Source organism: Micromesistius poutassou (assembly GCF_964030765.1).
Source record: "Micromesistius poutassou genome assembly, chromosome: 9".
NCBI lineage: Eukaryota > Metazoa > Chordata > Actinopteri > Gadiformes > Gadidae > Micromesistius > Micromesistius poutassou.
The window spans coordinates 11,069,548-11,091,850 of NC_140279.1; the positions used below are offsets into that span (position 1 = coordinate 11,069,548).

The 22,303-nt window shown below is 47.3% G+C and overlaps 1 protein-coding gene across 2 annotated transcripts in view; it reads left to right on the forward strand.

The window, feature by feature from the left end:
• The window catches only part of lpp (LIM domain containing preferred translocation partner in lipoma), a 116,076-nt gene that overhangs the window by 46,008 nt on the left and 47,765 nt on the right, over window positions 1-22,303 (forward strand). For both annotated transcript variants that reach the window (XM_084473202.1, XM_084473203.1), the window contains 2 exons: window positions 5,600-5,700; window positions 9,084-9,206. In XM_084473202.1, the coding sequence (XP_084329328.1) occupies window positions 5,600-5,700; window positions 9,084-9,206 (224 nt within the window). The remainder of the gene's footprint in view (window positions 1-5,599; window positions 5,701-9,083; window positions 9,207-22,303) is intronic.

Sequence of the window (22,303 nt, forward strand, 5' to 3'; positions counted from 1 at the left end):
CACACTTCTCCCTGCAACCCGATCTCCGAAGACCTCAAAGCCGTCCGAGCAAGGCGGTGCCTCCGCGCCTGCCTCCACATATCTCCCGTAATTACCCCGCGACGCGCAGGACGACGGGGCTGGAGCCACGCCGTAATTATGTCAAAACAATGCGTCACGTCGCAGCAGCACGCAGCCGAGCTGTTTAGAGATAAAACACACAAAGGGAACACTGCCGATGACACCAAGGCCCTGAAATACTTAAGTCATTCTCCTCTCGTCTGCCAGGGATTACAAGCGCGTTGCGCGTGGAGGCGAACAAAGTGCACTTATTTTATGCTTTCTCAATCGCGGGGTTTGAGCCTCTCTTCTTCAGAGTGCGCGGGTTTGAGTCGGTTGAGGTTTTCCTTTGCAGGCGGGGTTTGAGGAAGTCCCCGGCGTTGCTATCCCGAGGACATAGTGTTGTCATCGGGCCACTGCACCGTGCGTTTTAATTGGCAGGTGAGGTCGTGTTCCCGGGTTCACCGTCTGCACCTCCTGGCTCTTGTCGCGTGACACGCACACCCTCACGCCCGCCCCCCTCACGTGCACACACCTACACCTCACGTGCACACACACCTACACTTCACGTGCACACACACCTACACTTCACGTGCACACACCTACACCTCACGTGCACACCCCTTGCTCTGAGGCATGAGGGCAGACATGTCGTTTCAGGGTGGCAAAATACGTACCAATAATCGGAAGGCTCTCTTTAAGAGTTATTTGAATACTATCAAATGATTTGTAAGTGACGTCGTAGGCAATAATTATGATTTTAAGATGCATCAATGATTTGCGTCGCTCACCACAGATTTTTTTCACCACAGATGTCAATACTATGCAAATACATGTACGATGAGTCTGTGCAGCCCGGGTCAAATTCCCCATGCTTGACGATATCTAAAATTACCTTGAGAGTAAACGTCAACCGCGAGGATTCCTGATGAAGGGACGGGGCGGTGTCGGGTTCAAACGGCAAACAAGGCGACATTCCTCCAAGTCTGGCGCTTGACCGGTTTGAAGGTGCTCACTGGAGACGCAGTGGCACCCCGTAGGTGAGCTAGGTCGGCCGTTTGCGAGTTTAAAATACACAAACTATTAACACACCGACTATAGATTGTCGGCGTGTTAGGTCTTGTGGTGCGTGGGGTAAACAACACGTTACGTTTCTCACACACACACACACACACACACACACACACACACACACACACACACACACACACACACACACACACACACACACACACACACACACACACACACACACACACACGAGAGGGCCTAGTCGGTGCAGTGGCGGGAGTTCACGGCCAAAATGTATGGGTGCTCTAAGCCCTGCTTGGCCCTAATGACCCTCTGCCCTGTATCTGAATTCACCGTCACATGCTTCTGCTGGACGGACTAAATAACAGTGACGCACATGCACAGATAAACACTTAGATACGCACACACACACACACACACACACAGATAAACACATGTACAGATGCACACACAAATGCAAAGATACATGCAAACACACACACACAGATTTAACAGATTTACATGCAGAGACACACACCTGACACAACAAGTTTATTTCTGTAACTCTTCATCCAATTCCATTTACCTCGCTCTTGACGTGCTTAGGCGTGGCGCACACACACGTGTAGTGAAAGTAGTGGAAGCAGGGGTCTATGAAGCTATGGATCTGCGGTGTCCATCTTGTCATGTCTGAATAAGTCTCTCCACGGAGTCATAGTTTGGGAGGCGCTTTGAAGACTTATGGACCATATGGGAGATGCTTTTACATTCTTGTAATACAGATTATAGTGGGGGCAATGTGTATTGTATCACTCAGATTAAACTGTGGAAATGTGAAGTGTGTAAGTAGAGCCATATGTTGTGACTTAAGAGCAAACACACACGCAAACACACCCTCTTTTTAGTGTCTTCTAATCCTCATAAACTACTCTTCAGAGGACAGGGGGAGTCCTTAATGAGCAATGTTTTCGTGCATCAGATGTTGCATCAAGCATATGTTCCTATAAGGTAACGACTCCTTTTTAAATCTCAAAAGCTGCCACTAACTATTCTCTTTGCGTTAAGTGTTGTTTTTTGGTCACTCTTAAACTAGGACGCGATTATACTTCACTCTGCATCAAACACAACGTAACGTTTCACAGAGAGGGGATTAAATCGCACAAACCGAATGTTAATGTATATTATCATATATGTCCTCGCCTATACGACTCCCATCATGGCATCTCCAAGCCAATCGTCGCTTGAAAAGTAAATGCATTGCAGGTGTTAAAACACGTAATCAAAAAAGAAAAAGAGGATGTTTTTAAAGACAAAGCAACAAAATAATATTTAATGTTCTCTAACACTCCGTCCTTCAGCTTCGGAGAGCGGGCCTGACGCCTCTCCTCACTGCCTCTCCAACCAGCCTAATCACTGATTAGGATGCCTGCCTGGCGTGGTGGCTACTTACGGCTAATTGCTCAATAAAGACAAGGGGGTAAATTGTCGCATTAAGGCGATGTTCCAGCCGCTCCGCCTCATTAGCGCTCTGCTCGCCGGGAGCCCCTGACGCGTCTTACGCCGCTGGTCGCAAATGGAGGCGGCCACGTTCACGGCACACAGAGCGTTAGCGCTGGCGCTAGCTCCCACTGCTAGCGGGACGTGACGCGGTGACGTAACGCGGCGCCCCAGAGCCTCGCTCGCGCTGACCGCATGCGGAGATTGTTGACGTCCGCCTGTTGCCCTCGGCGCGCGCGGCGGCCGCCGGCTGGATGTGACGCTAATTCATATCGGCCTGATTATAAATTTGAAATCAAAATAGAAAGGACTGACATACTTCTTTTTTTTTTGTTTGTGTGGATGTTATTGCCATATTTTTTTGTCATTTAGAACGATAAGTGAGATTTTGAAACTTAATTTTATTCTTGTCGACTTGTGGCAGAGCTACTAATAGCTGTAGTAGAGTATGGATTCCACAACTCCTAACTCCTAGCTGCCCCCTGAAGACATGCATTCTATCAGAGTTCACTGAAGCCCCTTTGGATGAATGCGTCTGATATGATTGACTGGTAGTTTCATACTGGTGTGAGATACACAACTCTGCTCCGTATGTTTAACATTTGAAATCCATAGTGTGGGCTTGTGTTGCTCTATTTACAACAACTAGACACCAAGTCTGAGGAAATTATAATTGACTGTCAGTTTTGAACACTGACTGTATTGAGTCACAATCTAAAGTATTCTCCATCCAGACATAGTCTGGATGGAGGTACAACAGGTTAACAGGTACAACATCACTTATACGCCTAACGTATACAATCCTAACTATCGTTACAGGTTGGGGTAGCCTTAGATTGGGAGTCTGATTGCCATGGCGATCATTGAGTTGAGTCTGGGTTGACGATGTCATGCACGTGTGATCTCATTGGCTAACACCCCCTCCATCACATTCCTCAGATCTCTCCCTCCTCCGGGCTTGTTCAGCTTTTGGAACCCAGTCCGATGTTTGGAAAGCTCTGCACACTGTCCTTGGAAGTGTTTGTTTTTGCGTTTTAATTATTCATATTTTTGTCTTCATCTGTGCTTTCTACGAGTCATGTTAATAAATATCCGACCGCACCATGTAACCTAATCTAAACAAATGTAAACCAACCTAATTGAACCTAATCTAAACAAACATAAACTAGCCTCACTCGAGTTAATCTAACCAAACATAACCTAACCTTACTCAACCTAATCTAATCAAGCATAGCAAAACCTAACCTAACTCAACCTAGGCTAACCTATAATAACCTAACCAAACCAAAACTCTACCTAATTCAAGTCAACATAAGGTAACCTAGCCTAACTCGACCTCATCTAACCTAGTCAACATAAGCTCACCTCACCCAACATAAACTAAGAGAAGACATCCTAACCCAGCAGAACTATTGAACCCCGGCTCACTGAAGCCCTGCGGTGTCTCTGCTCCGACCAAATGATTGAATCATCACACAGATGTTTGATTCGGGGCAGACGCTGCTTGTCTTCTAAGCAGCTTACCTTTCCAGATATAAACCTCTAACCCCCCCACCCCCCTGCCTGGCCCCCGCTGGTCCTCAAACCTGACGACACGGCCGACTCAATAAAACATAAAATACCCGTCCATGAAAGTTTGAGTCTGAACACGGCTGTGATGTCAGAGGCGTGGAAACATGAAACTCCATGTTCTTAATTTTGTCTTATGCCGGGGATTAATGATTTACTCTAATTTCGGCCAATATGTTGAGGAAGGGAGGAGGAGAGAGGAGGGAGGAGGAGGAGAAGGAGGAGGAGGAGGGAGAGGAGGAAGAGAGACAGGGGAAGGAGGAGATGGGAGGATTGAGAAATGAGGGGGAGAGGAGATGGTGGGGGAAGGAAAGAGTTTGGGAGAGAGAAGAGGTGAGGAGGGAGGAGATACTGCAGGGGAAGTGAAGAGTGGGTGAAGGGGAGAGGACAGGGTGCAGGGCAGAGAGACGATACCTAAAACAAAACAAGGTCCCTCCTCCTCAGAGAGTGATGGAGGAGACGTTTCTCCTGCGGGGGGTCATGAGGTCATTACACAAAGTAACCATACTCTCTGAGAACACCTGTCTCCCCATCTCTCCCCCCCCTCCCCAATCAGCTTATGTCTTGAGTCATCCAAACATCCCTCCCTCATTAATTTAGTAAACAAACTTGGATAAACTACAATGATGACATCAATTAAGCTCCAACGAAAGCCGATGAAAAGCGAGCGGGGAAAGCAAATAGAATTTCTGAACAGAACTCATCAAAGTGTCGGCGCGTTGGAACCAATTCCCGCTACGACTCATGGAGGAGCGGCCGCAGAAAAAAAAGAAAGAAATAGGGCTCTTAATTTGCAAAGCTCATGTCTGCTTGGCTTCTTAAGAAGTACACGGTCAAATGATTCAATCTGAGGGCCGGCGGAGGAGAGGAGCCAACCGCTGAATCTAATTTGGCCAGTCGCTCCGTATCGGTGGGAAACATGTGGCAAGATGCTATCCTTGGATTAGCGAGGGGTTTAGTGGCGTGAATGTGTTCCTTCTCCTCCTGGCAGAACAAACAGCGGCTCGTACGCGGCCCGTAACACTAGTCTGCGTGTTCAGGCTCTCGGTGGGGAATCTGAACACAGATTACTGGAGTCCGATTAGCAAATTGCTGTAATTGTGTCAGTGCGTCGGTGTGCAGCGGTAAGACTGTAAGAGTGGGGTCTTCTCTCTCCCCTCTCGGGGTGGGGGTCGTGGCTTCATTACACACACACACGCAACCTTCTGAATCTGAGCTTAAATCCGTCAAATGGACTGAGAAAAGAGTGAATCTTAACGCTCGGTCGAAACCGCGAACGCAAGTGTGACCCTTACACGTTTATTGTTGTTTCATCGTGTGATTGCAAAAAATATTAACTGTTCTGTGTGTCTTCTTCTTGTGTGTGTGTGTGTGTGTGTGTGTGTGTGTGTGTGTGTGTGTGTGTGTGTGTGTGTGTGTGTGTGTGTGTGTGTGTGTGTGTGTGTGTGTGTGTGTGTGTGTGTGTGTGTGTGTGTGTGTGCAGACTTCCTGCCCCCTCCTCCTCCGCCGACCAGAGATGGGAGCGGCCTGCCCTCGCTGGGCTTCTTCCCCCCCCCTCCCCCCATGGCGTCCTACGAGCCCCAGGTTGGTCATTCACCCCTTCACAACCTCACAACACCACGTCAATGATGACATGCATAACGGTAACGATTTTCCTTCACAAAGTCCTGACAGTGTAACTGTGGTTCACACGTTCATAATGATGTATCTTTCATTCACATATTCATAATTGTGCTCGATACATTAATAATGGTCTAACCCTCACGTTCATAACTGTGAACTCAATTAATACAGTCCTAAAGGGGGGACCTCAGATGAATGCATTCATTATGTTGTGACTTTAATTAACACATTCATAACAGCGTTAATGTAATTCAAACGTTCTAAACAGTGTACTGTAAATACTGTAAAAAACTGTAAATCACAAATCAATTATATTCATAACAATTAAATAAACATAAAGAACAAATTCCCTTTTTTAATGATTGTTTATTACATTCTGTACTTCCTGCCTCTAGAAGAATGGCCTTTGTGTTTGAGTGCTATGAAATAAACACATAATGTCATAATGTTGTCGGCATGAAGACGTTTCTCTCTGCTCTCGGGTGGGCTAAATGCGGAGCTGTGATTTTCTTAGAAATAATAATACGCTGATGGACTCAGACACACAGATGCTGTTTGTCTAAGGTGTAGCGAGAGAGAGAGAGAGAGAGAGAGAGAGACTCCAGCGTCTCTCCGTCTCCCTCAGCCTTTAATCACAGCTTCAGTCTGGGAAGCCTTCACAGGCCCGCGTTAGATGAACGCTCTCCAAAGGGAAGAAAGAAAAATTCCCCAAAAGCACAGTTGGAAGAGTCGGAAACCTTGAGAAGGAACACGAGAGAGCCATCCCTGGTTCCGGGGATGCCTCGCAGCTGCGGAGATGCCAAGCGGGCCAGCAAACAACATCATTTGGCTCAGGTTCGCCTCACAACAACACCGAAGGCCTGTGGCGCCCATACCCTTTATCTGACATCTATTAGCCGAGTCTGTCCGTAGAAGTTTGAAACTTGGATCACGGAAAGTGTCTCATTACTTGCGAGCGTTCTTTGATGTTCCCTTTCATTGCCGGCTCCTTTTGGCTCTCGGCCGCCCTGGGATTCCGTCTTAATTTCTTAATAAGTCTTTGGTATCTTAATTATGTGTCCCACCCGCACGCGGTTTCAAAGTGCTGCGATTGTACCGTTCCGTGACAGGAGCTCCGACCCCAACCTTCGCTGTCTTTGGCGTGGCCGTCCTTGTGCTCTCAGAAAGAGATTACTTTCACCGAATGAATAAATCAGCCCCTCCTAAAGACAGACAGCGCTTCGTTCCTTGGCCAGCGTGTATGCCGAGTGTGAGGGTTCGAGGGGCAGATGTCAATACACGGCTACTACATCGCAAAAGAAAATCTTCAAAAGTATTTATCGTATATATTTCTATATCCATGGCTGTTGTCGAGGTTATGAAAACCTGGATGACAGATTTCTAATGAATCAAAACACGAGAGTTCTCTCTCTCTCTCTCCGTTCACTCGCCCCCTCTCCCCCTCTCCCTTTCATCCTTGTTGTTATCACTGTTAAAAGACTTTGCGTGTTTTCCTTGCCGCTGATATGAGCCATTAGTGGTTGGCTTTGTTTACCCCTGCGCGTGATTGCCTCAGATGTCGAGACTGGGCCCGCCGTGCAGAAGTCGGAGGCGAGCGCTGCCTGTAATGCCTTGTGACAGGTAATCCAAACACATAACATTAGAATAAGCAGCAGTCACTGATCCAGCTTGCTCAAAATCCCCCTCAGGCATTCACACACAGTCTCTCGCAGTTGCAGCATAGTTCGGCGGACTAAAAATACCGCTCCCTCCCCGTAAGAGAAATTCCTTGCAATTTTTTGGGGAGTTGAGAAAGCGAGAGGAGAAGAGAAAAAAAAGCTGAAGAAGAAGACCCTTGTGTCGCTAGCAATCATTTTATTGCTGCTGTGTTGCTGCACACTTTGTGCGTGTGTGCAACGGGCTCTGTGTGCTCTGATTTAGACCCTTTTTTTTTGTTGTACCTTTTTTATTTAAGTTAGTGTTTCATGCCCCATTTGGAAATGATAAAATGAGGCTTATGTTTGTGAGGCCGTCAGACGCTACCGATGTTATGATAGATGATGGATGATGGATGATATTACATCATTCCTGCATTATTCATCTGATAAAAAAGGGGCATGATATCCCCCTTTTCATTTTTTTTAATTTATGCAAAAAATATAATATCTGATATAATAATCGGAAATACATTTTTGGTCGACACTCTTTGTTTGAAACGGGTGTGAGATCCGGGTCTGAATGGGAACGAATTCTGTACTCCAGGCAGGGTGATCTGCAGTGATACCGAGCACAGTGGAGCAGAGCGTCGCAACAGAATAGTTCGATTTCCTTCCAGGCCGTGCGAGACTCACGCTCAGAGCTCAGGGGCTTTCCAACCGGACTTTGAGGTCACACTGGAGGTATGAGGAAACAATGTGTACAGTGAGGGAAAGACTTAATAAACAATGTGCAGTAGATCCTGTTAATACAGTGAGGGGAAGTGTCTTGTAAACTGCTTTGAAACTCACTGCTTCAGTAACCCCTCCTTCTACCACCAATAGAATCCTGATAGATCCAATCAGATCTTGCTACCCTTTCAGTTTCCGGTCAACGAGCAATGAGTCTTCCAACAGAAATCAATGGATTTACAAAATGCCAAATAAAACATGACAAAAACTGTATCAAATCAAGTATCGCTACGATACTTTGAACATCAACGAACACCACTAACCACTCATTGAGTTGCACATTTCTGAAAACAAACGTTAAGGGTTGTTTTAAGGACAGGTTTGTGAATGCCCGTAGCCAGTCACTCTGAAGCAGGCAGGGGCGATTCTAAATGAGCCCAATACCCGAGACAGGACCAATAGTTAAAATCTTGGTGTCAACCACTCTATTTCATCCTAGACAAACCAGAACGGGGCCTCAATGTTCAAAATACCGGAATTGTCCTTTAAACTCTGGTTTGCTTGTTTATGCGACCACTGAATGCCCGCCCTCCTACCCGGACCCTGGTAGACCATGTCTCTCTCCTCCTCCTCAAGGCTCCTCCACTCTGCGTCGAGGGAGTTTCTCCTCGTCCTTTAGAGAGCTTAGGGTCAGCGGGGTTCGTATAATGTGGCTTTTTGAAGCCCTTTGAGACTGTGATCAAGGGCTGTGCTAATAAAACAGACTCTGACCTGACCTGACTCTGCCCGGTCGGCCTGTGAAGACAGGGGTTCCCTCGCCTCCCCCCACTCACAGCTCTCCTCTTCTCTCTCTCTGTGTGTGTGTGTGTGTGTGTGTGTGTGTGTGTGTGTGTGTGTGTGTGTGTGTGTGTGTGTGTGTGTGTGTGTGTGTGTGTGTGTGTGTGTGTGTGTGTGTGTGTGTGTGTGTGTGTGTGTCAGATGAAGGGGCCGGAGAAGACCCTGGAGGAGAGGCGCTCCAGCCTGGACGCGGAGATCGACTCTCTCACCAGCATCCTGGCCGACCTGGAGAGCAGCTCGCCCTACAAGCCCCGGCTGGCACAGGTACTGATGGCACATACAGCTAACCCGGACCCAGACATGTAGCCCATACAGCTAACCCAGACCCACATAGCTAGCCCAGACAGTTAGCCCATGCAACCATACAAGCCCAGACCAGCACAGGTGCTGCTAACACATACAGCTAACACGGACCTAGACCGCTAGCCCGTATAGCTAGCCCATCAAGCTTACCCAGACCCAGACGCCTAGCGTAGACAGCTGTCTCATACAGCTTACCAAGACCCGTATAGCTAGCATGGACAGCTAACCCAGACCCAGATAGCAAGCCCGGACAGTTAGCCCATTCAGCTAACCCAGACCCAGATAGCAATCCCGGACAGTTAGCCCATTCAGCTAACCCAGACCCCGAAAGCTAGCCCGGACAGCTAGCCCATACAGCTAACCCAGACCCGTATAGCTAGCCTAGACAGCTAGCCAAGACAACTAGCCAAGACAGCTATCCCAGACAGTTAGCCCATGCAACCATACAAGCCCATAACAGTACAGGTACTGCTAGCCCATACAGCTAGCCCTTACCCGTATAGCTAGCCCAGACAGCTAGCCCTTCCTGTGAGGGGTTAGCGTGTTCTTTCTGTGTTCATGTTGGTCGCGCTCCACTTTCCTGACCTAAAACGGCTCGTATGTTGGACGACATTGTTTGGCAAGTTTACTTAAGTGTAAATTATATATAATTAATGTATAGTTTAGTTTATTGTCAGGGGTTAACTGGGATGACCTCCCTGCCACAAACTGCCGTCTCCAAAATGGTGGCAGAAAAGACGTTTGTAGCAGAAGTTTAAAGCGTGACAAACGGGTTTCTAATCCAAAGAAAGGAAACGCTTGACATGTAAAACAGCAGAATGAGGTTTCCTGCCAGAGACAATACGTGTTTTACTTTTGTGCAAACGTACATTAATAACCCCGATGAGTGTTGACCTATATCATTAATCGATATCAAGTGACATTAAGAACAACTTCAAAACGTTGAGGGCCTTGGGCACTTCGCTAAATTATTTGACACACAAGGAATGTAGGACAGGAATATAAAAAAGCGAACCAATGATGTTTGGATCCGAAGGCTCCAAGGGCCTGGCTGCCACCGTAGAGATCACTTCTCCTTGGAGATATTAAAACATCTCCAGCCGTTAGGGTTTTTATCTGTGATGAAGACTGGGAACGCAGGGCGCCTTCCCCTCCGCCAGTAACTCGAATGTCTGCCGAGCTATTCTGGGATGTCGGGGCGTGTTTTTTTCATAGCGTGTAATGGATTGTTAATTTATTGTTTTATTTATTTTTTTAAAACCGCGTCTGCTTTTCATGACACGCACTTGAGATAAACCAAATGTTGTCGTCTTGTTCGCGCTGCGTGGATCTGTGGATCTGAAGTGCGCTGCGTATCTTAAACACAGTGTGTCGTGGGTTTGACTGTTGCTTGTTTTGTCACGCTTCAGTGAATCCTGTTTCTGTTTTGTTTACTATTTCTGTTCATAGCGGGACAATCACTACGTTCATATTGTGCGTCGATAATGGTGTGGTAATCTTTGACAATGCTACTTCCTTAGGATGTAGTGACAGAGACAGATACAGTATAATGACAGACAGACAGTAGTAGTGACACAGACATAACTTGGGACAGACAGACTGTGTGTGTGTGTGTGTGTGTGTGTGTGTTCATAATGTACTAGTCGTTAAAATTTTTAATTGATAATTTACAGCATTTATTTTATGTCGGTTTTCATGGTAGGCAGTCAGATCTACTTTTAAACTAAACTTGTAGTTTTTGAAATGGAAAGCATATTGTTGGTTTAAACAGGAATGGCAGTTATTATTTAGTCTAAAATGGTGTGAAATGTTTTTAGACGTAATTTAAGCACACACATTATTTGCAGTGTATTGTGAGAATAATTGTAACTCAAATAAAAAAAAATAGACATTTAGTTTTGTAATGGTAAATCAGCATGTGGTGGTTAGACGGTTAAACAACTGTGGAAAAAAAGATCTAATATGCTTTTTATTACTCAACTCTCAGTGTGAGAGAGAGATCGAGCCCACGTCTAAAGCGTCCTCAAACCCCAGTTCCCTTTTAAAGAGGAGAGGAGTTCACGTCAGGTCAGCCACACGCAGGCCTGACCGCTGCCCTCTGCAGTGTACAAACGGCCCCGTTCCTCCGAGAGATCTCTAGGAACCCAGACAGCAGCCCGTCTGCTGAGCTCGCTCCTCCCCTCCGCAGACGTCTCCGCAGTGATTCAGAGGAACATCTGGGTGACCTTTGAACTTTCACAAGATTCTGCCAAGCGATTCTGAAGGCCTCTGTTCTGTGGTAGAAACACAAGGGTCACCGGGGGTTCACACACGGCGCTAGACAGGTACAGGCGGAGTCACGCCCCACTACACACACCTCAAGAGACACACACGTGTTCTACTCGGAGCTCCTGACCACAGCTCGCCGCTGCTCTGTAACTATCCCCTAAATAAAATATAGAATAAGTGCTGATGTTGGAGGAGTCGCCCGGAGAGGGGGCCTGCGTACCTATATGAAGGTATCTGAAAGCTTTTCCCAACATGTGGTGAAACATTAATGTCCACCTGAGCGGTGGGTTACCTCATGTACAAGCGCTGGAGCTCTGAGGTTTAACGGCAGCTCTGTCGGGGTCAGGGTCGCTGCTGCTGCTGCTGCTGTTGTTGATTATTACTGAGACGGTTCTCAGTTAAAGCCGAAGGAGTCTATTCACAGCCGCACAGCGCCTCACCCTGCTAGTGGGCCAACCATGTAGGCTGGCATGGATCCTGTAGCGATGAAGGTTTGATTCCTAACCTGCTGACCTCGGACGCCACACGTCGACGTTCTCTCACTCAGCCCTTTGCTGTGCCTCTTTCTCTCATGTCTGTGAGCCCGTTCAATAAATACATATATATATATATTTTTGAACACAGCCCAATGTCCACAGCCTACCTGCAGGCCTCCTAGAGCCTACAGGTAGTAGAGTGGTGGGTGACCCCCTCACCCCTAGCCGATCCTTAATGACATGTTTCCAGTAAACATTCCTTTAAAGTGAGGCATGTGGCTCAGGAGGTAGAGCCGGTTGGCTGGTATTTGGAAGGTTGCTAGTTGCTCCCCAGCGGAGACAATACGTGTTTTACTTTTTTGCAAACGTACACAAATAACCCAGATGAGTGTTGACCTATATCATTAATCGATATCAAGTGACACCCCTAGCTGAGTGTCAAGGTGTTTCTGAGCAAGACACCTCACCCTCACTGCTCACGACGAGTCGCCTTGCGTGGTTGACAGCGCCATCGATGTGTGAATGTGTGCATGAATGGGTGAATGTGAGGCACTATTATAAAGCACTTTGAGTGGCCACTGGTTAGCAAAGCGCAGTATAAACGCAGTCCAATTGAAAGTCCCTTTGGATGAAAATATGCAGGCTACACGCCTCAATAGAAAATACACACAGGTGCATCAGTTCTGTGATTAAGTTTCCAATACGTTTTCTCCTGACGTTCGCGGAGCGTAGTTGAACCAACCGTGTGAGGCCGTGAGAAACAGTTCTCCCGCTCTCTCTCCTGTCCCTGAGCGTATATCCACGGCAACATCAGGAAGCCTCGGTGTCAGGATGCTCCTTCTGTCTCAGATGTCTCTCCGCATTAACCACACACACACACACACACACACACACACACACACACACACACACACACACACACACACACACACACACACACACACACACAGTGTATCACGCAGGGTATCGCATGCTCTCCCAGCTGATGCTAACAGTAGCTGATCCGCACTGCCTGCCCTTTGACCTCTGGCCCAGTGCAGCTGCTCCTGTCAGCTCTGTCGGTGCATTCCTACGGCAACGCAGCGCTGGGCCTAGCGTAGCATGGCAGGTTTCCCAGCTGTTGAGTTCAGCTCCGTGTCCCAGATTTTGTTTTTTTAGAGTTATCCTTAATTTTCAAAATCTGTTTTAATCAAATGTCTCGTTATATTTCAAAATTACAATTCAATGTAAACATTTAGTTAAATCCCTTGATCTGATTCAAACCATATCCTTTGTCTTCTTCTTTGTGTATACGTCCGTCAGCATGGACTTGCGCGAGGGGCTAAGTGAGCAGCTAATGCCCATGCAGCATGCTAATGTGAAGCTGGGGTGCGTTGTAAGAGTCTGTTGTGAGGAGCTAACCGGTTAGCCCCAGTGAGTGTCTAAACACAGCACACGTCAAACGCCAGGCGCCGCACCCACTGACCATTCCTCGTGGTTTCTAGTAATATTAACATATGTAAATATGTAAATATATATTCAAATGTATTTCCAAACAGCCGCTAAATCCCAGAGCTTACGTGGACAGTTGTGTAACCCTCCAAAAATCCTCCCCCAAACTTTAATTTGACTCACGTTTCTTACAGGAAATGTGGTCTGTTTTGGATGCTAGTCACTCTCACTATCGCTTTTGTCTTTTCTGTCGTTCTTTTTTTCCTCTCTCTCTCGGTCTCTCTATCTCTCTCTGTCTCTGTCTCTCGCCCTCTCTCTCTCTCTCTGTGTCTCTGTCTCTGTCTCTCTCTCGTTCTGAGTCAGTTTATGGCCCAATGTAAATATCCTTGTGACATAAACTTGTTGTGTCAGACTATCTCTGACGAAGCGATCCCACAGCAGAACCAATGTCATGGAAACCAAACTGAGAACTTGATTTTAGAGCAGCTTTTTACTGAATGACAGGTTAATTTCTCCAATTGATTGATTTGATGTAATTTGTCTATAATTTGATTGTATAATTAGTCTGGTCTGTAGAATAAAGATGTACTGATCGCATTGGTTCTCTCTGTCAGTCGATACATTCGGTTAAATGATTTATACAAATCAAACTTAAATCGTAAACGTGAACAGTTGGTGTGAGAAAGAGGGGAAGGGTGAAGTGGTGTGTGTGTGTGTGTGTGTGTGTGTGTGTGTGTGTGTGTGTGTGTGTGTGTGTGTGTGTGTGTGTGTGTGTGTGTGTGTGTGTGTGTGTGTGTGTGTGTGTGTGTGTGTGTGTGTGTGTGTCCATGCATGTGTGTGTGTGTGTGTCCATGCATGTGTGTGTGTCCATGCGTGTGTGTGTGTCTCCATGCGCATGTGTGTATGTGTCCGTGCATGTGTGTTTGTGTCCATGCGTGCGTGTGTGTGTGTGTGTGTATGTCCTTGTGTGGGTGTGCCTGTGCGCGTGTGGGGTAGTTTCAGAGTGAGTTGGTGACTCTCTTCAGCAGAGTCCCGGAAGCCTGATCTGCCACATGACTGCCTGCTGGCCTCCTTCCTGCTCCCTCCCCGCGGTGTGTGTGAGTGTGTGTGAGTGTGTGTGTGTGTGTGTGTGTGTGTGTGTGTGTGTGTGTGTGTGTGTGTGTGTGTGTGTGTGTGTGTGTGTGTGTGTGTGTGTGTGTGTGTGTGTGTGTGTGTGTGTGTGTGACTCAACAGTCACAGTTCCACTCGGGCGAACTCTGCGGCCCGGAGAGTTCTAGTGCAGCGGCGAGAGCTTGTTGCGTATGAGAGTGTTTATTCAGCGGCACGACTGCGCTTGCTGACTGTCTAGAAATATCACATAACAGTGGGATTCAAGCCATGACCTGCCGGTGAACTCTGGGGTCAAGTGTTCCTTGTGTGAATGGGAGCCTCGACGAAGCGTGTGATTATTAGGACTGCGCCGCATCGCCTGGAACTGTGACCCCGGCGTGACCCCGGCTTCTCTGTGGGGAGCAGCAAACATGGTCAATCACGGCACCCTCATTTTCTGATTCATTTTGTAATGTATTCCGTACACACAGGCGCACGCTAAGACGCACGCACACACGCTCATGCACACACACACAAGCACACACGCAGGCACGCGCTAGGACGCACGCACGCACACAGGCGCGCACGCAGGCACGCAAGCACACACATGCACAGACGCGCACGCACGCACATACACGCACATGCAGACGCACGCACGCACACACACACATGCACACACATACACACACAGATTCCTTTCAACGATGGTAATGCCTAATATTAAGTGTTGTTTTGGAAGAGGGACCTCCGCCCTCCCCCACCCCCCCCACCCTGCACTCAGCGTGTGTGGCAGGCCGTGTCAGATCGCCTCTCAGACGCTCCTCCGCCCTGGACAGGCACCTTCCCCTGGTGACTGTCACCAGGGGATGGTGGTCCTGTTTGATTCACGGTGGTCCGTGGTTTGATTCTTCCCAGATGGAGGCGAGGTAGAGGGATCTCTCTCACATGTCAGGCTGTTTGTGAGTGCTTCACATCCACTCCATGTCAGTGTTTTTAGAAGTTTTCCCTAAATCCGAACGGGGCAGATGTTTCATTACCGAGGTCAGCTCGCTGGGTTTAGCGGAGGCTTAGCGCGTGATGGACACCGACTAAATGGACCCATTCTCTCTGCCTGACCCCCCGGTCTGACCCTGTTAGGAAACCGAGCCCGGGCAAGGCCCACGGCGGCCTCGCTCAGCAAGTCCTCCGTCTTGACAAATCCGTCTTGAGCCGGGACGGACAAATGTCGAGCCATACATCCATGTTGGCACCATGTTGTTTCAAGATGGCTGCCCGGCTCTGCAGGCAATGTTGGCTCAAGAGGGATACGTGGATCCATGTTGGCTCAAGATGGCGGGGGCTAGGAATCGGTTTCCCGCTCCGTTGTCCTGTACCTGGACTGAACTTGAATCGCTAGGATCAGACAGTTTTTAATCTGACTCTAATGAGTCCAGTACATATGAGTCGAGACACATGTACCAACATTTCTGAGTCTCCTCCAAAAGGCCTTGGTTTCACCACTACTTGGCTCTGATCCGGGTGCTGTTGTTGTGATTACTCCCAGGGGTGAAGACGTGCCAGAGGGGACGGCTACAGGGTCTGGAGCCCTCAGGGTCAGGCCAGCAGAGGGTCTAAATGTGTCCGGGGTCAGAGCAGAGCAGGCTGGGTGGCGGGGGGGTCTCCTCAGGACTCCCCAGCCCAAAGGTTCTGGGCTTGGGCTTGTCTATACAACTCTGCGAAAGCTGCCCCCTAAACCCCATCTGCTGTCCTTAACAACTTGTATCTAAAACAAGTCCTAAGGTAACTTTGTAAAAAAGTGTCAGCTAAATTATGAAATTGTCGTCAATATAATTGTCTTCAATAATCTCATTGGTCATCCTTAAAGGGGTAGCATCATCTGAAACAATGCTAAAAGGCGTAGCGGCATCAGAAGTTGCGCTTAAAGGAGAGGCATGAGCAGAGGCGACGCTAAAAGGCTAAGCATCAACTGCTGTCACCACACATTAGCTCTGTCCGCTGCAGCATTTGTTAGCTTACGGATATATGTGCTAGCGCTCAGAGAGGAAGGCTAATGTTTGCCCTGTGAGGGACGGGTTGGTTTGACGTGAGCTAGCAACCTGAACATAGCATGACATCTGGGGGGAGAAGTTCAGGGTCAAAGATCAGAACGGGTGGTGTGTCCAACAGAATCTTAAACCAGAGTGCATCACTGGAGTTATGTGAATAATACCTGGTGCCAATAATAAAGACCTCATATATTCAGTCGTCTAGTTAAACTAATGTGTGGTGCCTCTGCAAATAAGACTACAGTTTAAACAGCCTAGTCTTTTAGGGAGTTATGAGAAAATAGGGGATAGTACAGCACAGTGGTTTGGTACATCTGTTTCCCCCCATCAACATGTGTCCTATGTGCATTGCACAAAACGATGTGATTCGTAGTAGTTTGCTCGTGGCTACGAGTCATTAAGAAGTCTGTTTATACATGACCTTTAACGAGACCTTTCAAACCTTAAAAAAAAAGGGAAAAGTTAATCAAAAATGTTACATCAAACGTCCTTCGTTAATCAGTGAGCAAATCTCATGTGACCGCAAACGCATATGAAGCGAGCCCAAATGGGGCCCGACCCACATGTTGGGAAACACTGGAACAGGTTACACGATGCCAGGTTGCCAGGAGATGATAGATCGAGGGGGGGGGGGGGGTGTTTTAATGAACCGAACGATTCCTCGAGTGCTGTTTTCTTTACGGACCCGGAAAACGATGTTCAGATCAGCCGAGCAGCATGTGAATTTGGCTCTCCATTCAGGACTGCTGAACCGTGGAGATTATATTAAAGGCCAGCAGATTTTAAACTTTTCAACCCTGACATTTGATTCCTTTTTTTGTCGTATTCGGTAGTAGACTGATTACACGCAAGTGAAGTACAGGCTGTTGGATTCTTGTTTTATATTTGAATGTTCCTTTTCACATTAAACACTAGGGGAGGGAATTTATTTTACAATTTTTTAAAATAATCACAGCAATAAATAAATCAAATGACAAAAAATAACCAAATCTGGCATCTGGGGCTGTCACAGGCCTTTAGTAAGCAATACGTCTAATCACTCCATTCAGCACAAATTAATTGATTGGATGGCCTGTCTGTCTGTCTGTCTAGATCCCTCCCCGCCTACCTCTGTCCATCACACAGTGAGAGATCAGTCCTCCACAAGGCCAGGCCCTGATTATGATTTCAGATGTATTTTTCACACCACCCTCCAACCACACAAAGACACAAGCAGCCTTTACACAATCATACTTCCACACTTCAAGAGCCATCACCTCATTCAGTATTTGATATGGGTTGAATCCGTACCGCTCTGGAGCTTCTATAGCTTCTATGCTGAACATAATGAACACTACACCCCCATACACCTCTTACTGGTCAGACCAGAGGGTCTTAAGTCAGGGGCCCCTCAGCTCCATGGCAGTAGGGGCCGTGACTGGAGGTCCGTCCTGCCCTTCGCGACAGCCTCCTGCTGTGATAAGACTCCCCTCTCTGCCGGAGAGGAGTCTCCTCCTCTGAGTGGAAATGCACAATGCACTTTTAAAATGTAATTGGCATATAAATGGCAATATCTTACCCCGAAGTAAAAGTGTATATTTTAAATGTATTTTTTATCTAGAATGGTAGTCCTATTTTCGGCATTTGATTGGAATTTGCGTTTAGAATGTAATTAGGTCTGTTTTTGTAAGTTATATGCGTTCTTTGTTCAATCTGAATTTTGCTGCAACACGTACAATTCCCTTTGAGGATAACTAACGTTCTCTATCTTGGTTAGAAAAAATAAATGTGATCAGTTACTGAGTTCAAACGAGCGTTGATTTGATTCTGTAATCTACAATAATATTCAGTAATCTACACTCTCTATACTCAATACTTTTTTGAATACAGAATAAAGCGTATGGATTACAGAATCCAGCGCGGATAAGTTATCACTCCCTCACGGACAGAAGCGCTGATCCGCAGAAAGACTTGTTCCTCGCTCCGGTGGAAGTAAAAAGTCCAGAAGTACAGCGAGCGGCACAAGTTGAGGAGGATGAGGAGGAGGATGAGGAGTTGAGGAGGATACAGGGGCGTCTGAGGAGCAGAGGGGAGGCACAGCAACTCTGTTTGGGGGGGTTCCGCCCCACCCCCCTCCCCTGGTGGGTTGAAATGCAAAGTGAACAGTTTTCCGTTCCCCCTCCAGGTGTGCAAATCTCTCCTAATCTGTTTTAACGTGTCGAAAGGCTTCTCCGCACTCCTGTGAAATTTCACACTCAGGACGCGCACAGAGTCGGTCTGCATTACAGCGGGGGGACTATCTACACCCGTGTGTGTGTGTGTCATTTTGTGTGCATCTTGTGTTTGTTTACAGCTCTCCTATACTTTCCTTACACTTTCTTCCTCACCGTTCTGTAACATCATCTGAAGGCTCTTCCAAGCCTCCATTTTGTTCTTTGTCTCCTAGCTAATCATCAATACATTAAATAAGAGCTCCATTTTAAATAACAATTATCCACACACCGGAAAAAGAGGGCATTGAGCAGAGTACGCGATAACCCAACTCCACGTGCTCTGTCTAAACCTTCACTCCTCAGGAAGACTCTGCCGCGTGCCTTCCCTCGCCGTCTGAACGTTTTCCTCCCTAGCTCCTCCATTGCTGAGCGGGGAACTTATTTTTACACACCGCTACCTACAGAGTTGTATAAATAATGCCGGCTCCCTTCTCAGAGACGCCATGTGTTTGCTGCGTGGCCCGAGGGAACACAGCAGTGTATAGACAACGCAGATGGGGACGATGTGCGTGTCTTCAGCCGTTTGTAAACACTGAATAAGTGTCAAGTGATCACAAAAAATTTCTTTATCATCGTTATCTGTTTATTACGTTATGATGGGGAAAAGACTTCAACTTTTATTTAACTGTAAAAATTATCCCTATTATTATTATTATTATTATTATTATTATTATTATCATCATTATCGTTTTCATAATATTCACTGTACTAGTTGTATTATTTCAGTTAAGAAAATTCCTCATCCTCATCTTCAAAACTGCTTATCCAGGGTCTGGAATATTTAATTCTGTTTGCAGCTTCTAACATTTATAGAAGCGTAAGACAGAATATGTACAGAGGTAGAGATGTACTGTGTGTACATAATCAATAAAATGTTAGTCACCTACACTGGATACACTAAAGAGTTTGATTCACTGAAACAGTGAATGTGCATTAAGCCCATTAAGAATGTTCCAGCACAACACAAACCATAAACTAATGCAATGCTTTATAGTAGCATAACACAAAGATCTGTGTGTTTGTTCATCGCTTCTTACCTTCGGTGCATCTTGCGTGAGGTACACTCATTCAGCTCGCTCCAATCTATTTCTCCGTCGATGTAGTTCTTTGTCCTTGTCACTGCTGTGTTTGTGTAACTTACTTTTCCTGTTATAACCGCCGCAAGAGCACTGATCATCAGAAAAGTACTGTGCTCGGTTTAGCAGATAATATCCGGGGCTGCAGCTAGTTAAAATGTTAAGAAAGGGCCAAATCTCTCCCAACTGTAATGGGTGGAAAACGCAGCGTGACTTGGTAATTATTTTGAGGTCTCCATTTGCATTTCCACTGCTCTGCCACTGCAGGTCGGGAAGCCTTAAAGATAGATTAATAATCTAGGGTATTTAAAAACCATGAAACATTTAAATGGAGTAATTTTCTTCCTAAAGGGCATAGTGGAGATAGGCGTTTCCTTTTATATGCAGACAGACAAGGAATTTTTTCCCTCTTGCTCATGCTAATCAGAGAGACGGATACAAGCCCTGGAATATATCTCAGAGTTCGGGTTTTCGGGGGTGAATGCTTACTTTAAGGGTGTTTCTCTGGTCTGGATTAGATTGGGATTAAAACCCATTAACAGATTACTTTTCTAATCGATTTATTCTACCATCAAACACTTCAATATGAGACACTTTGTGCTTTTAACCACGCATGTGCGTTAAGCACACAGGGGTTAGACAGGGCGTCACGTTTAAACATCTCAGACGTGCGTCTCAAACTTTGATTAACTGTTGTAGGAAGTCAATTGAAAAAAACATCTCCCTGGCCCACTTAAGAGAGACATCTCATCAGTTCGGGGTGCAGCAGAAGGCCTTCAGTCTTCAGATGTTCCTGCACGTTCCCCCAGTGCTTCAGAACCAGTAATTGACTGAAACGCTCACCCTGGGGCAGTAACCTAATAAGGCCTCACCAAGGTTAATCATAGACCCTTATTAGGCTGGCTGCACCGCTGACACCAATATGTACGGCAAAACATGTTTTTGCTAGCGCTAGGCGCGGCGCATTGCTAGCCTCCTCACAGTCCCAGCTCAACAGCCCCGCCCCTCTGCTCCGGCACCGGTCCAAACCGGTCGCCAGACAATAGATCGAGTCATCCCGGGCCGCCGCTGCCCGCCCGCCTGCCCGCCGGGGCTTCTGCTCCGACGGCGCGCTCTTTCCAGGATACCGGCGACACAAATCTCCGTGATTTACCGTCTTGCCAGCATGAGCGGCCAAAGTCAGCACAAGTGTCAGGCGGCATTGCCAATCGGCTGTCGCTTCGGCCCGCTCCCCCCGGCGATTTATCCGCTCCCCGCCGGCTTTATTAGCCGTGGTTTATGGGCGGCGGTGGCGAGACGGGCCCCGCAGCCCCGCGGCGAGGTGGGCATGTAATTGACTCTGAGGAGGCCGTCGCCGTAATCTCCTGAGTGTAAACACACAATCAATAAGAGAGCCTTTAAGCAAGCACTCCTCTGTCCCTCCTCCTCCTCCTCCTCCTCATCCTGGGCTGAAGTTTCCCCCCCCCTCAAACCGCTTCTTGTTGTCGTTGTTGTTGGTGTTGTCGTTATTGTGAGGAATCGCAGTATTTTATTTTGGGGAGGAGGGGGGGGGATTTGTAAAATCAGCTGTATGCAACGGCGATTACGACGGTGAATTATTCATGCGTTTAAAAACCAGTTGGATGTGGATTGTCTGATCTTGTCCTAGATGTTGCCTCGAAGACAAATTAGAACCAGGGACGACGGGGACTGGTTTAAAAGAATCGGGTTCTCTGTCCGCTGACGCCATGCCCACGTCGGTGCTACGCCACCATTATGTCTCATACACACCTCTCCTCCTCCTGCATCATCTCTCTCTCTACTCCATCTCTCTCTCTTCTCCCTCTCCTCTCCTCAATCTTTCTCCCTTCCCCTCCTCTCCTCCATCTACAGTATCTCTCTTCTCCTGCTCTTCCCCATCTCTCGCTCTCTCTCTCCTCTCCTCTCCTTCTCTCTCTCCTCTCCTCCATCTCTCTCTCTCCTCCATCTCTCTTTCTCCTCTCCATCTCTCTCCTCCATCTCTCTCTCTCTCTCTCTCTCTCTCTCGCTCTCTTTCCTCTCCTCTCATCCAGCTCTCTCTCTCTTCTCCTCCTCTTTCTTTCTCTCCTCTTTCCTACTCTTTCTTTCTCTCTCTCTTTTGGGAGGCTCTGCTAACGCACCTACGACGATCCTATGCCACATGCTGACACCTCTCTTCCGATCTCCACCTCCCTGCCTTTTCGCTCTGCTGTCCATGAAGCGACAGTCATAAAGAATAAGCAGAAACATGAAGAATAGGCTATCAGCTCCTCTGACCTTCACTGTGCAGAGCGAGCTTGGCTGCTTCTTCAGGTCTGTGAGAGAGGCAGCGTCTCTTAAGATTACACCTTAAGAGTCCCTGTCTCACTGGATGTTTATGTGGTTTTGTGGTATGACTGTTGACTGACGCTCTGCCTGGTTCAG